Source organism: Corvus cornix, chromosome Z (genome assembly GCF_000738735.6).
Source record: "Corvus cornix cornix isolate S_Up_H32 chromosome Z, ASM73873v5, whole genome shotgun sequence".
NCBI lineage: Eukaryota > Metazoa > Chordata > Aves > Passeriformes > Corvidae > Corvus > Corvus cornix.
The window spans coordinates 5,273,018-5,288,905 of record NC_046357.1 but is presented as its reverse complement, the minus strand read 5'-3'; the positions used below and the strand labels follow the sequence as shown (position 1 = coordinate 5,288,905).

At 35.0% G+C, this 15,888-nt stretch overlaps 1 protein-coding gene across 3 annotated transcripts in view; it reads right to left on the bottom strand.

The window, feature by feature from the left end:
• The window catches only part of PDE4D (phosphodiesterase 4D), a 369,025-nt gene that overhangs the window by 178,347 nt on the left and 174,790 nt on the right, over positions 1-15,888 (bottom strand). The window contains exon 1 of one of the 3 annotated variants that reach the window (XM_039566800.1): positions 6,676-7,084. The exons of the other annotated variants lie outside the window; for them this stretch is intronic. Coding sequence (XP_039422734.1) covers positions 6,676-6,800 — 125 coding nt within the window. The 5' untranslated portion in view covers positions 6,801-7,084. Of the gene's footprint in view, positions 1-6,675; positions 7,085-15,888 lie in introns of those variants that run through there. 3 annotated transcript variants of the gene reach the window in all.

Sequence of the window (15,888 nt, the reverse complement as noted above, 5' to 3'; positions counted from 1 at the left end):
ACTGTTGTGGAATGTAAATAACTTCTAGTAATATCCTCTTATTTCAAATTATATATATATATTCTATAAGGTTTGAATAAATCAACATTTGTTAAAGTATTAAATTAATTCTTACTGTTGTGGCATGTAAATAACTTCTAGTAATATCCTCTTATTGCAAATTACATATATATATATTCTATAAGGTTTGAATAAATCTTTCAATGACTGAAGACATCCTGAGTTAAAGTTTGGGAATTTATTCAATTAATATTCAATTGCTTTTTTGACCCATGTAAACTCAATGAAAACAGCATGCTTTGAAGAGGATTTCCATAGTTTAACTACACATTTCATGGAAAGGTGTCTCCCTCAGTCTGTTACAGAAGTAATCCCTTCTCCTGACCAGTGCTTTGTCATTGTTCTGAAGAAGATACTGAGCAGCTGTTATCCAGCCATATTCTTCAAAATCTTTCTCAAACTTCCCAGTTGTTCTTCTTTTCTAAGCTGAATATCCCTAGTCTTTTTTCATTTTCTCGCATTTTCCCGCTTTTCATCATGTTTGCTATCTTTTTCTGCAGCGTTTTCAACTACTCTTTTTTTGAAATCAAGAGAAATCAGAGCAGCTAACATTCAAAACAAGGCCATAACATAGCTATAAATAATGACCTAACATTTCCCTTTCTGTTCCTTACACTTTTCATCATAACTCCAAATATAATTTTCTTTTCAGCTGCTAAACAATGCTGAAATAATGTTTTCAGGGAACTATTAAAACATCAAGATTTTGCTTCTGAATGGAACTTAGTAGTTCAGAGCCATAAGTTTTGGGGGGTTTGGGGTTTTTTTATCACAAGTTAACCTCATATTTATCTGTTTTTATTTAAATCTGTTGTTCTGTTAAATATTCAGCATACTGAGCTCCTTTCCCAGCTCGTTTCTGATGGTATATTTGAGATGGATTATCACCACCATGTTTGTTATTCACCACAATCTACAAGTCATCTCCTAATAGCTGTCTGCAGAGCTGCCGACCTATTTACACTGTCTGTTTCTTCTTTCTAAATACTTTGTACTTGTCTACACTGAATTTCATCTGGATTTGATCTCAGCTGTCCCACTTAGCCTTCTGACCCCTCCTCAGATTGTCATCAAAGTTCTTCCTATTTCACCATTTAAATCAAGATCTCCACACAAGTTCATTTAATTCACCCTACTTGACGTTATATGTTTTCTATCTTCTGAAAAGACATTTAAATCAGATGGATACTCAGTTTATACTAATTTAATCCAAACCAGATTAATTGGTTTGCTTGCAACCCTTTCAGGGCATAAACTTTCCTATAGTTTTCCTTAACACTAGCCCAGTTATCCTGCTAAGACCATCACATTGGTTGGATGCAACTTTTCCCAGTCCAAAAAGCCTGTCAGGGCTTCTTTTCAACTTAATAGTCTGCTAGGTGTATATAAATTGATTGTGTGATAAATCATTAACTAACCTTCTCAGCTTGAAGACTAAGGCTCAAATATGCAGCTAAGTTTAAAAAGTTTTCATTCTTCTTCAAAGCCAAACTGTTGTGTAACCTTTCAAGCTATCACAAGCCACAGGCTAAATGTTTTAAATTCTGACAGACAATATATTATATCATCTAAAATATAGAAATAGCAGAAGGTACTTCTGCCTCACTACTCTGGACAGTAAATTAATACCCAGGGCCAAATCCAGACGTGGTTCAGAAATTGATTCACAAATAGATCAAACATCTGTTTCAAAGTTATGAGCAAAACAGCTGACTGAGAGCACTGACTGAAAGTTTTGAGTTATCTGATTTTACTTTCTATATGTCTGTCCAAGTTCTCAAATCACACTTGTGGAGACTGAAGCTGAGGTACTTTTTTCTTCTCACTGCAAAGGCAAGAGCTGTTACCAAAAATCAGCTGAAATGAGGTAGCACAGCCCCGTGCCTCAACTATCAGGATGACTGCAGTACTTCCGCCAGCTTTTCCCTCAGCCTATAAGAATGGAGCCTTGTTTGTCCTCATTATTTCTCTTGGTCTATCTCACTGTATGAAAATAAAGAATCACCCAACTATTTAGGTCATTTCTTAGACATGTTCAGCTAAAGCTACTAGGAAGTGCAGCTAAAACTGGTTGTTAGTGACAGAGCTGCTTTTCTCGTAGGACTGAAACAGCATTGTTCATTCTCGCTGGAAGAATGAGAGACTTCAAATCTCAGAACTATTTTTGGCACATCCCCATGTGCATAAACCCACCATCAACCACTGGTGTATTTGCCTGCAATACAGTGTTACCTAAGTCAGGTCGTTTAGGAAATATCAGTGCTTGATTTCAGAACACTGTTCTCAGTGAACAGAAAGTTTTAAATCAGACCATACTTCCAAGATAAACTAATATAAAGAAAAATTACTCAGTTGTTCTTACTCTTTTCCCCTCCCCCTCAGGCACTGCTACTGACTATGTAATATTTAATAACTGATTAGTGAACTGCATTCTAAATGCAACAGGCCATGTACACTTCAATAATATCTCTCTAGTACTTATTGCCACAACAAAAAAAACCAACTATTTATTTGTAAACTACTTTGATACTCTGTGAGTCATTGTAATTCCTGAAAATAAACAGTGACATTATTTCTTTGCTGTACTAATTCTGCTTATGTTCAGATTGCTCCCAAACCAGCTGAACACCATCCAGGACAATGGAGGACAAGGTAGAAAAAGGAATTGGAATTTTATGATGAGGAACCTCATCATAAGCCAGTTGAGGATCTTTCTCAGTTTGACACTACACTGATTTGACCACACCATCACGTACTAAAGCAGCATTTCTTTCAAATGCTCCGGAAGTTTAATTTCAAAAATAATCTACCCTCTGGAGAGTTACAAGAGGGAAAACTGAGAGAATGTGACACAGTTTTCATATGATGAAGCAACACACTTTAAGATTACACCAAAATAAAAAGTAGTTTTTAGAGAGCATTTCAGACAAAATAGAGTACTAAAATGTTACAACGCAAGACCTGCTTGTGAAATAAAGTTGCTCACACCAAATGAGAACAGAACAGAAATAAATTAAACAGCTATTCAGGTCCCTGGTTTGTGTCTGCTTATGCCACAGATTAAGCACTAATGATAGGGTTTAATACTCAAGTTTTATATCGATATCTGACTAGCCAAGCGTTCATTAAGTTGTCACTTCCAGCTCTACCAGTCCACCAAAGCACTGCACTAATAGTGTATATGATATATTTCAAAGAAAAACATTTTCCCCCTACATGTTGGATATAATTTCCTGCTGTATTTTTTTTTGTTTCAGTAGAAAAAGCAGGTCTTCCTTCTTGGAACAGGATGAGCTTTGCGACATGTTTCACCATACATTAGAACTCATTAATAGCTTCATTCTGTTTCTATGGACATGAAGATGCAACTAAAACATTGCCATTAGTCTAAGTCCTAACCACTGTGTCTTTGCAATTTAAACATTTAATGGATATCATTACAAAATGATGACTAGCTTGGTGATTTGACAAAACCCCATATTTGTACTTAGATGCAGGACAATGTCAGAAACAATCTTCTTGCTTCAACTGGCAGTATTGTAATTCTGAAATTTCATCCTATTCCAGACAGAGCACTAATGCAGAAATTTCAAGTGATACAAAATTTTAAAAGGCTTGCATTTAAGGTTAATTGAAATGTATCTGGTATTAAAAGCCTCAAATGTTTCTCTTATTTGTTTGGGATTTTTTTTGTATGAGCCTGTGGAATCCTTATGATGTAAAAATCTAAAACCAAAAATCTCCTCCAAAACAAAAATTTGGCACATTTCTTCCTAAAGACAAAATGGAATGATCAGTTTGAAAATCTTCAAGGAACTTGGTGCTATACATTTCTGTAAAAAGTTTTAGTTTTCAAGACATCCTGGGAAACATCCAGATAGCACTATTGAAATAGAGAAGTGCTTGTCTCAGCTTTGGTAACAGCCATGAAAACATGCATTACATAATTTCAAAATGCATATATTTGTGTGTGTGTCTATGTGTGCATGTAGAAAGTTTACATGTGCACACATAAGTGATGGGTTTTTTTCTCTAAAAAGAAACTTGCATTTAATAATTCATATTTCTAACTCCACAACCTAGATATGACTACCTCTCACTTCCTGTGAGTACCTGGTCATAAAAGATGCAATTACCTCCCCAAGCCTTGATGATATTTTGCATTGATGACAAAAACAAAGTCAGCTAAGAGACACCTTGCGTGTCAAGCAACACAGAGTGTGATATTTGAGAAAAACTCTTGTATCTCATACACCAATTGAAAGCAAGAATAAACAAATGCTACGTAATGGCAAACAATTCCCCTAAAAGTGCTTCTATCCACAATGTACTTTTTTCTATTAGCCACGAAAAGTCTTGTTGCAAATCCTCACTCAGAAAGACTAATTTGCTGTGTTTGGAGGTAGAAACATTCTCAGTGACCCACTCATCTTAAAGGTTGCATAGTCTACTTCAGGTTCTGGCTTCAAAGTTACAATACTTATTTTCATTTCCACTATATAAATACTCCCATTCACTTTAATCCTTTTAAATATTTTGAGTTCTACTCTCTTGCAAGCTCCTAAATAATACTTGGCACAACAAAACTAATAATTATATTTTGCTTAGAAATTCTTCACCTGCAATTTTTACAAGTCATGCCTCAAACTAATGCACTGAAAAATGTGACCCATATATGTTTGGTGTTTATTTCAAATTAACTTTTACATAGAACCTCCTCTCCCTGAAAAAGTCAGAAAGTAGTCCCAACTGCAGAGTACAATCATGCACTGTTTATATGAGTTTTCTAAAGAAGGTGAAACAACAGGTAAAAAACAATGAAACTGTGGAAGATCTTCAATTAGTGATACTATTTTGTTGGTTTTGAACTGATGTGGGTTTGAGCTCTCACAAAAGGAAAGAGAAGAATGGGTAGTCATACAATGCATCTACCTCTTACAAAAAGGGAGACAAAGGTATTACATCAATTATAATAAAGGTTAAAATCTTAACTAGAAGACAGAGAGTCACCTTTCTGAAAGGCAGTAGTGCAGTAGCTTCTAGATTAGTGTTGTGACACCTTAGAAAGGCCTTGGAGATGAAGACTGACAGATATGTCACATCATATTCAGCAGATGCTAGCACCAGCCTCCCTGTTCTTTCAAGACAGCTGAGACTGGAATACTTTTCCCATTATTAATACAGTGTAACAGAGGAAATTTCTCTGGCTTACAGACAAAAATGAATCACTGGTTGTAAAATCAAGTTATGCATTTGTACAAGATCATTTGTATTTCACTGTTGGTTTGTTTTTCTCCTCAGTATATCACCAGCTCTGATGAAGTTCTATTAATATGTACTCAGCAAACACTGAAGTGTACATGGTAGGGAATCATCTACAGACCATAGAAATATACCCTTCTAATATCAAAATCAAAACTCAGGCTTTAGCATAGCCTGATACTATCTTAGAACAGAGAAATAAAATCTTGGGAAAAGTTATGTATTACAATGATTTTTCAAACCATAAACAATTAAGACGAAATTAGATTCTATAGCAAAATCATGGTGCTCTCTAAGCATTAGATTTAAATATTATTCAAAATTTTCTAACTAGTTTGGTTACCTTTTTAACAGTATTCTTTTAAAAATTAAAATTAGAAATATTATGGAAAAGTACAATTATTTTTTGAAACTGGAGAAAGGTTTTCATTGAAGTTTTCACAGTAGATTTTTCATTTTCCTAGTCAAAATTTGTTTTTTCTATTTAAAATCTAATGTAATCTTGTCATTTCAAGAAAAAGTACTATGAACTATATAGGCACATGAAGGATTTTGGACTATAAATATAGATTTCACCTGAAATTACTTTTGGTAAGGCAGCTGGTATAAAAGATCCTTTTTTCTTAAGGCAAATTTTTGCATTAGAATCTCACTTTTTTTACTCAAAAAAGCCTCTGCTGAAACACTAATCAGATATCACCTGTTCTCTGATCTGATATCCATTTTTTTTTTCCACTGGCACAAAATCAAGGGAGAGTGATTTTTTCACACAGGAAGTTTCAGTAACTCTTTCAATTCCATTAATAAAGAAAGTTTCTCTTTATTTCACAGTTTGATAAAATTGGATGGAAATTCGGTCACAATGAACAATACACAAAAGGCTATTTAAGCTATTTTGCTAAAATATGTAACAAATATACTCCAGAGAAAAAGACAGAAAATGTTTAACGTAGTTCGCGATATCTGACAAGTTGGATTAAGAAATAATTTGTCACTAGTCAAATTCCTAGTATTTTTTGCTTGAAATTTAAACACAATAGCCTTAGTTACCTGTATTTAAGAAATTAAGTTACTTTTCAGCCCTGAAAAATTTTCTCTTTATTGATAACTGCACATACATACAAAACAAATATAACTTTCCACTGCTATATTTTTTTTCTGCTACCTGGTATTTTGCCTTTTTCTTTTTCATTACATTTTTCTTCAATGATTTAATATTGAACACACCAACAATGAAATGGTTTTTATATAGCACACCCATCTCCCCCTCTCTCCACACAAGCTCAGAAGGTTTAAAGGCAGCAAGTTGTAGACAATGCAAACACTTTGCTGAAGAATAATAAAGTCTCATACCGTCTCCTTTGCTGTTTAATATCAATTGGCTTGTTAATAGCATAAGGCGATCCGTGAGTGCAAGCATTCTGGAATCTAGCCACTTTCCCCAGAGCCAGGTGATCACAGCTAGGTGGTAAACTCATTTTATCCCAACAGAAGCAGCACAAGACTAACGGCCCAAAGGATGCATTCCTGGGAAAACTGGAAACAAAATGTTACATAGTCAACATCATTGAAGTGTGCTGCTCCAAAAGAGCCAAGCAGTCCTGTGCCGGGAAAGCAAATGCTCCTCATCTCAGCTGTGTGTATCACCCTCATGGATGCAGGAAATCGGCTGTCTATTTCCACCCAGTCATACTCCAGCCAATTACTGATTAAGCAGATAAAGCAGAAAGTCACTCAGGAACAGTTTCTCTCATCCATGGGCAATAATCTTTTCCCTAATAATCTGTCTTTTTTTTTTCTTCTTTTTTTCTTTTTTTCTTTTTTTCTTTTTTTCTTTTTTTTTTTTTTTTTTTTTGTGGAGAACAGACCATAAAGACAATTTAGTCAGTTAAGACTAATATCTGAAAAAGCCACAGACTGAACTCATTTTGAAGCAGCAGGTGGGCCAGAAGAGATGTTTTTGCATATATCAAAAGATCACAGTGGGAGGAGGAGGATCTACCCACTGGTACACTTAAAAAGGTCAAGTAACTTCTAAGTTTCACAATGTGAACTCAGACTGATTACATTTGCTCTACAAATTATTTCATAATTTTATCTCTATAAAGAAAAAATGAAGATCACATAATTCATTATATATTTTATGAAGTTTTATATTCTGAGGTATGTTTCTTATTGCATAGCAAAGCATTCTCCACTAACACAAAGTAACAAAATGTGAATAACCTCACCTAAGAACCTACTCTGTCTTTGAAAAACGGCAATATATAAAACTGTTTTCTCATATCTGTAACACATTTTATACAACTCAACAACTCAAAATTATCCATGGAATTGCCTTTATTTATGAAACTGCATCTACTTGGCCTCCACCACCTCAGCTCTCTGTGCAATGCTCTTAGAGGTCCCAACTATAAAAAAAACCAGAAAAGTAGTACTCCAGTGCAACTTTCACACACAATCAAATTATGAAGTGCATTTTACACTACTGCATGAGAATCTGAGAGATAGAAAGAGATTCATGTTCAGCACAGAAAAAAGCTCTATCATGGAGAACTGGAAAACCAGGGGTATTTTGTGTGTATCATATCTAAGTATTACAAGCACCTCAATCTATCTGGCTGGTATTAATCCTCTTGAATTGCTGGCTTTAAATCAAAGGAGGTTGCAAATGTGGAAACCTAACAGGAAACAAGACAGAAAGAAAGATAAGGCTCCTTGTGAGAACAATGAACTCAGGAGTGTTCCCAAAAGGGGAATACCCTATGCCTGGCTCCAGAGCAGGTGGCAACATATACCTTTCCCAGACTGCAGTGCACTAGAGAAGGAAAAAGAAGTGAATGGCAAGAATGTGCCCACAGTTACCTCAGTGAAAGCAGACAGGTAACAGAGGTATCCAACAGAATGGGAACCAGGACGCCTTGCCTCGGAACCACTACAATGGAGTGGAATCAGGGGTTCAAAAGTTCACATGCATCAGACAGGGGCTCTGGCCTGCAATCACAAGACAGCTGCTCCATGTGCTGCCACCCTCAGTGCCTGGCTGGAAACAGAAGCAGTTTGTCATGAGCCCTTGACAGGTGTCAAAGTCCCCATAGGACTTTGTTAGGTGATGAAAAAACAGGCAAAAGGTGGACAGTCATCTACAGCGTGTGCTTCTGTTGCATCTAATAAAAACGGATAAATGTAACACATAAGACTTTTTATAGGTGGTTCTTAATTCTCTTTGTGACCTGAAACTGTTTTGTCTGTATAACAGGAGTATAATTTTGCATGCACAGATATTATAAGATTGAATTCAATCCAGGTAAACTTTTTACTGCATTAACAGCCACTCTAAGGAAACAGAAGGCCATACTCTTGGAAAGATGAAAATGTGACAGATGAGAGCTGAAAATCTGCATTAGTCTTTTAAATGTGACATTAGTATAAGGCTACATCTGATTCTACTTAGGATATAAGATACCAGCAGTTAAAATACCCTTTAGAAACTACTTCAGCTTTGTACAAAGGAAAGCTAAAATAAATAAATATATCTAACCTAAGCCTCAAGCAGCCATTCTCCAACATGCAAATACAGTTATGAAAAAAAAGCCACCCAAACTAAAAAGCAAGCAACCCAAATATCCTGCCTATTAGATCTTTACTTAAGAAAGAACAAGAAGAAAAACGTAAGGAAAGTAGGAAAATCTAAAAATCAAATAAGAAAAATCAGATCAGAGTAAAATCAAAAGGTTTTTTCTCAGTTGTGGCTTGTTTATTGGGTTCTTGTTTGGTTGGTTTTTTGTTTGTTTATTTATATTTGGGGTTTATTTAAGTGTAACTAAAGATGGTTGTAAACCAGTCTTGTTATATATGGAACAGTTTCTTCCTTGTTAATAAAGTGGAATAGTTTCTTTCCATTTCATAATGGGTACATACGCACAACTGGAAATATTTGTTCTAGGTACAAAATTGATTTAATTTATGCCTTGAAGATTCTTCACCGAAGAAGGAATTAAAGTGGGCACAACAGCACTTCAGATGCCATGCTGTGTCAGCTATGCTGACGCCTGCAGCCCAGCCACCAGGCTGCCCTCAGCAGCACTGGACTGGAAGAGCTGGGAGGCTCCAATCTTACTCCCAGTCTGTCTTCAGAGGCCATGAAAATTTACTGGGAAATATATGGCAAACAACATCTTCCCATCTCACAGTTTGTCGTCACATGTGGGATGGAATATCATATCAACTGCAAAGCACTTTCTACAAATCTGAACAGCCCATTGGACATGACTATTTTGATCTAATTTGGCTAGATTCAAAGTATGGAGCTATTATAAATTGGAAGTCTCGCTGACACCAGATATGCTCCATGGAACTTGTCTTTTACCTGAGAGCTCTTTTGTTCCTCAGTGAAGGATGAATTTTTGAAAACTACACACTAAACACATCTTCAGCTTTAACAGCTTTGTAAAGTATGCAGCCAGAAAAAGTGAACTTACTTGGACATAATGTTTCCAAAATAATGTGTGTGCAGGTAATTACACCATATTCAAATTAGTCTCAAGGAAAATTTCGATGGGACAGTTTAGCATTGGGATATATCAAGGCATTTTGAGATGGGATTGACTTGTATGGAATTTTTGCACAAAAACTAAAACTACTTAATTTTGATATCCTAAGAACAACCTAAATTTTTCCAAGAAGATGTGGTCTACACTATGTTACGATATTCAAAAATTCTCTAAAATCAACATTTATGTGAAAAAAAAATCTTCAATTTTTCAATCTAATGTATGAAAGTTGGTGTAGAGCTAAGCCATCCGAGATTTTACTGTGTGGATGGATATTGATATTTTGGATTGACATACAACTTAATTTAAGTATCTTAAAACACTTGACAAAAATTAAATTAAACTTAACCATAGCTTTTGCCCATAATGCAATTGAAGATTCAAGTATTACTCAAACTCATCTACCTACTTACTTGTCTTATGAAAAGTTCTTCAACACTTTTTTTGAATGTTTAAATTAACAAAAGCTATATTTTTATTATTCTTTATTCATAAGCCCAAGTCACAGTGAAATGTAGAATACTAACCTTGTGTCTTTTAAGGAATTACATTCATTTTGGCATATGGTATATGGGTTAGGGTTAGACTATTCTATGTATCAAATTTCAACAATGTCTGTGAAACTTTTGAAACTTAGTTTGATTTGTGTTTGACACCAGGAAATAACAAGATATTAAAGAATAATTAGCAAAATCTTCTCTTGCTGTATGGGAGAAATTACATAAGATTTTAACTTCTATTACTCCTATTGCTATTAGATTGCCTAGTTTTGACTAGACTGCCTCAGCCAATGTCATGGGCTTCACTAGATTACAGAACATTTTAAGGAAAAGGCAGGTGTTCCGCACTTCACAGCCCAAATATATGAAAAGATTTTTCTTCATCTATATAGTGTCAGTTCCTCTCTACTAACTAGACATTTTTCCTTGTGACAAGAATTTCTTCCCAGAAATATTCTGACTGTCAAATAATTGACAGATGACATGAAAATGGTCTGATGTGACAAATTTTTCTGATGAAGATGTGGTCTTTCCAGAATACAGTAATAACTAAGACCCTAATACATAGATTAATAGATTGGACAAAGCTCCCCTCCCCTTAATTATTTTGAAGATTTCCCCTTTATACATATTTATTTATCTAAATAACTATTTTAAATATTGCTGTTGAACATTCTCTAACTGCTGAATATGGGAAATTATTTAACTCCTAATTGAAAGGCAAAAGAAATATGGGAATACAAATGCTATTTCAACACATTTCTTCTAGACTGATGAATATTTGACCGTCCTTCCCATTTCTTAGAGGATGAATTTCCTATAAAAAGTACTGCTAATTTACTTATAAAGAAGATTATTGCTTGAATTGTCCAAAACTACTTGCATGGGTTTTTTATAAAGTGCTAAGTGTACTCTGATTGATAGTAATCTAAGTATGCTATATATTCTACAAAGTGCCAGCCAAAACAAACACACAAACAAAAATTCATAACATATGGGTCATATAATAAAGTTATGAATAAGAACCAGCTCTTGCTTACACCACTGCACAGATTGCACAGACATATTGTGAGTCTGCCTGTTACATATGCAGATAACAAAAATGGTTTTGCATAGGACATATCAAATATATACTGGAAAAGACCCCCAGTTCAAAGGAGTGAGAAAGATATTAAATAATGGCATATACTTGGCTTCAATTTTTAATGTTTAAATTTGTCTTACAAAGATGAATCTGGTTTTAACATATGTTCTTTTAACTCTGCCAATACAATTTTGCTATTGAAATGTAGGACTACATGCTGCTGCCCTTGAAGGCCCTTTTCTTTCAACTGACTCCTACACACTTTTGCTTCCCTTTATCTCATTAAATAACCCAGGGAATCTTTCATGAAGGCCTTCTATTCTCGTCCTCACATATCATTAAGCCATTAGAATAGCCGCAGTGGGTCCATTCAGCTCAGCACCCCATTTGCAACACTGGCCCAGAAGCCTTCCCTTTCTCTGTCATGCATCTTAACAACAAAACCAGAAAGGTTCAAAAAATTGAATTTCAGCTATCTCATTGCAAGGAAGTCATATTCTTCTGACAGAAAAATTATTTAAGGGCATAAAATAGCTGATGAATAGAAGCAATTAAAAAATCAGGAGTTCTCATTAAAGTCAGTCTGCAAGCATAGATAGTGTCACTGTATGTAATGTCACTCATTAAAAGACATTAATGACATACTGCAGTAGTTACACAGCAGAACAATTCTGTTTATTCATCTCTCCAAATGAACATCTTCCTTGAACATCAGCTGCAGCTACTATATTTAGAATACCAAGTTAGTATTGACAATGCTGTTTATTGAATAGGCAAAATAAAGACATTTTAGAAATGTTAGGTGCTGGTAAATGTGCATTACTTCTGCGGCATACTAACTACAAATTTGTCTATTTAGGATTAAATTTTATATTCTGAATATTTTCTGTAGGTTAATAATGAAATAATTTCTGAGTCCATTTTTTTAGGTATATACCTCTATTCTTTTTATGCGATATCACCTTGTATGCATTTCTTATTTCCAAAACCAAACATGTATTGTGCATTTGCACACTTCATCAGGGCTAAATTAAAATTTACTATGTTGTCTTGGTGTCAGCTGGAGTAGACTTAAGTTCTTCTAAATAGCTGTTACAGTGCTGTGCTTTGGATTCAGGTGAAAGCAGATGTTATCAGGTGTTAATAACACACTGATGTTTTGGGTTTTGGGTTTGCTAAGTGGTGCTCATCCCAAGTCAAGGACTTTTATTTTTTCCTTGTTTCATGCTCTGCCAGTGAGGAAGTATGCAAAAAAACCCCAATCAAACAAACAAAAAAAATCCTAACAAAACTGGGAGGGAGCACAGACAGGACAAGTGACCCTAACTGACCAAAGGGATATTCCACACCATAGGAGTCATGCCCAGGATATGAACTGGAGGGAGCTGCCTGGAAGTGTGGCTGATCTGGGTTCGGGAAGGGGGGGTCTGGCTTCAGTCAGCAGGTGGTGAGAAATTGTATTGTGCATCAATTGGCATTTTTCTGCTTTTTATTATCATTGTTATTATTTGAAATTATTATTTTATTTTAATTTCTTTTCAATTATTACACTGTTCTAATCTCAATATACAAGTTTTACTTTCACTCTCCTTCCCATTCCTTTGAGAAGGGGGGGTGGGGGAAAGAGAAAAGGGGTTGAGCAAGTGGCTGCATGATACTTCATCTGTTGCTGGGTTTAAAACCATGGCAAATATACAGGTGAAAGGCTATGTGTTCCATTACAGGTTTCCACGGACAATAAATTTTCAAGAAAGGTATTTTCTATCAGAAACTGGAAGCTTGTAAAGGTTATAACTTCTGGTTAGTTTTCAACTTTCATTGGTTTTTTTATTAACAACTCCATGAATAAAGTGAAGAATTGTGCTGTCCTCTTTAACACTGACATTATGAATGCTTTCTGATTCCCATAGAAACCTGTAAGGAGTAGATATCTCTACCTGGTATAAATTCACCTCCACATTCCGTGACATTTTAGAATTTATAGTATAGATCTAATAGTGTTCTTTATTTCTTCCCAGAATGATATAACTGTTCTAAAACTTTCCTACAGAACAAAACAAAATAAAAACACTCTCACAGTGATATTGTCCACATGGCTGTCACACCCCACACAAATCACACATGAGAGAAAGAACAGGAGGATATGCCTTCAACTTAATCTAACTGTTGGAAAAAAAGGTAGAATGACACCCTTTCCAGAAGGCAAAGGAGTCTTAGTTCTACATTGTCTAGGAAAAGGGAGGAACTTTTGCTCTAAAAACAGGGCGATGCAATATAATTACGGGATTTAGCTTGATGTACGTCCTAACAAGCTGAGCTCATCTTGCTCCAAGAAATTTTCACAGTACCTTGTTTACAGCACTGTTTAATATGATCTATCAATCTAAAGATTTAAGGGCTTAGGAATCAAGACTGAAATATATTTTCCTTATGTTTGAAAATAGAATAACTCTTAAGATCCTGAGTGTCTCACAGCAGTTTTGACTCTGCCGCAACCAGTCAAAGCAGAGTACATGTGTGTACATACACATAACTGAGCTGCATCCAGCTTCCCTCCTGCTCTTGTGCGGCTTAGGGTGCTCATTTGAGCCGCCAGTGAATTGATTCAAGTTATTAACTGAAAGAGCAAAGAAAGAAGTAATGATTTGCTAAGATGAGCATTCAAACTTCTAGAATGAAAGAAATTATTCCCAAAGAATACCGATATCTTTTCCATTAAAAAAGCCTAGTGCACCATCCCTAAATATAATGTCTACAGTAGTGATGTCTGCCTTTAACCAGGTCTCTCATGGGATCCTTACTGCACCTTTTGTGGAAATGTTGAATCTTCATTTTTAAGTGTTTTTGGTAAGAGATGTGACCAAAAAGATGCCATAAAAAACAAACACAAAATCAAAAAATCAGACTGTTGGTTTGTAAATTAAATACCCAAAATATGTATATATATAATGTATATCTTTGCCATTAATCTTCCTATGCCGGACAATAGAAGAGTTGCTACCATTTTAGATGTTGAGGTTACTGTAAAGATAAATATACAGATCCAAATATTATACTATTAATCACTTCAGAAAAATGAACAAGAGAACTGACAGATTTTTTTTCCCAGTCAGGACTCACAATTCTATTGCCTGTGGGACTGAGTTGCTTTTTTAGAGGCCAAAAAAAAGGTAAGGGGACTCTCCACAAAAAACAATGAAGATAAAATAAGAAACTGTCCTGTCATCTCATTGAATACATAAAGTTAAGGTCCTTTGTAAAAGCTCACAATTAAACATCTCAGGATTATCAGTCCCTGTATGCACAGTCAAAATTAACTTTATTAAATAAGGATAATTTAATCCCTTATATAATTAGAATGTCAAAGTTTGCAACATATATGTTTCTTAATGCATTTCTTTTGGTATGGAATTTTAAGTATGTTGTAGCAGATGAAGCAAATTGAAAAGGTGAGAATATTCACAGTTATGAAAATACTGCATAAACCACAGTTTGTATACAAAACCCAAATCCCCTTCTTTCCACAGAGATCTTATAAATACTGCACTTTAGCATATTCACCATGATAGTTGTAACACTTGTGCTGCACCAACCATGTTGAGTATTGGACTCTTCCTCGATACTATCATCCCAATTCCTGATCTCTGCTACAAATAAACTACAGGCACTGCAGAGAAAATTACATGCGGATTTGCAACTGAAATAAATAGAGGATCTGCTTTCACACATAGGGACACAGATTCTGCATTGCTGCATGTGGTGTGACAGGTATGCTATTATAATTCTCTTTTTATAATAAAAGAATGGGTTAATTTCTCTTGTAGGAAATGCTGGGTAGGGTTTCCTTTCTCCTTTTCAAGTGTTTAAAATAATTAGTATTTAGTCATCCTGTCTTCCAATGTAATGGATACACCTGTTTGTATTCTATGTCTATTATGGATAAGTTCTGATTTCTATCACAATAAAACTCAAGCCACCACCATCTCATAGAAAATATTTCTTTACAAAATGGCTTCATTGTATGAAATGATTCATACTGCTTCCTGGGGTAAGATGCAGAGCAAGAGTTAGGGAGAACAACATTGTCACTAAGTATTTGCAAATATTACTAATATCACACTCCTTCCAAATTTGTTGAGCATGTGTTGAAGATCAATATAAATGTGAGGAGAAGAATTAAAAACAAGACCTTATCTCAATGTTGTATTGTAAATAATTGTTCGTGCATAATAACTTACAGTAAAGTGTAAATAACCATAGTCACAAAGCTCTTGAGGCTTTATACGAAAGGTTGGTTTTCCTTTCCTGACCTTAAATTTGAAGTCCATTCAAACTTCTCACTCGAACTGCTAAAGATTACCAATTAAAGGCTACCTACTCCTGTGTTATCAGAGCCTTAAACTAGTGGAGAAAATTAAATAAATCTACT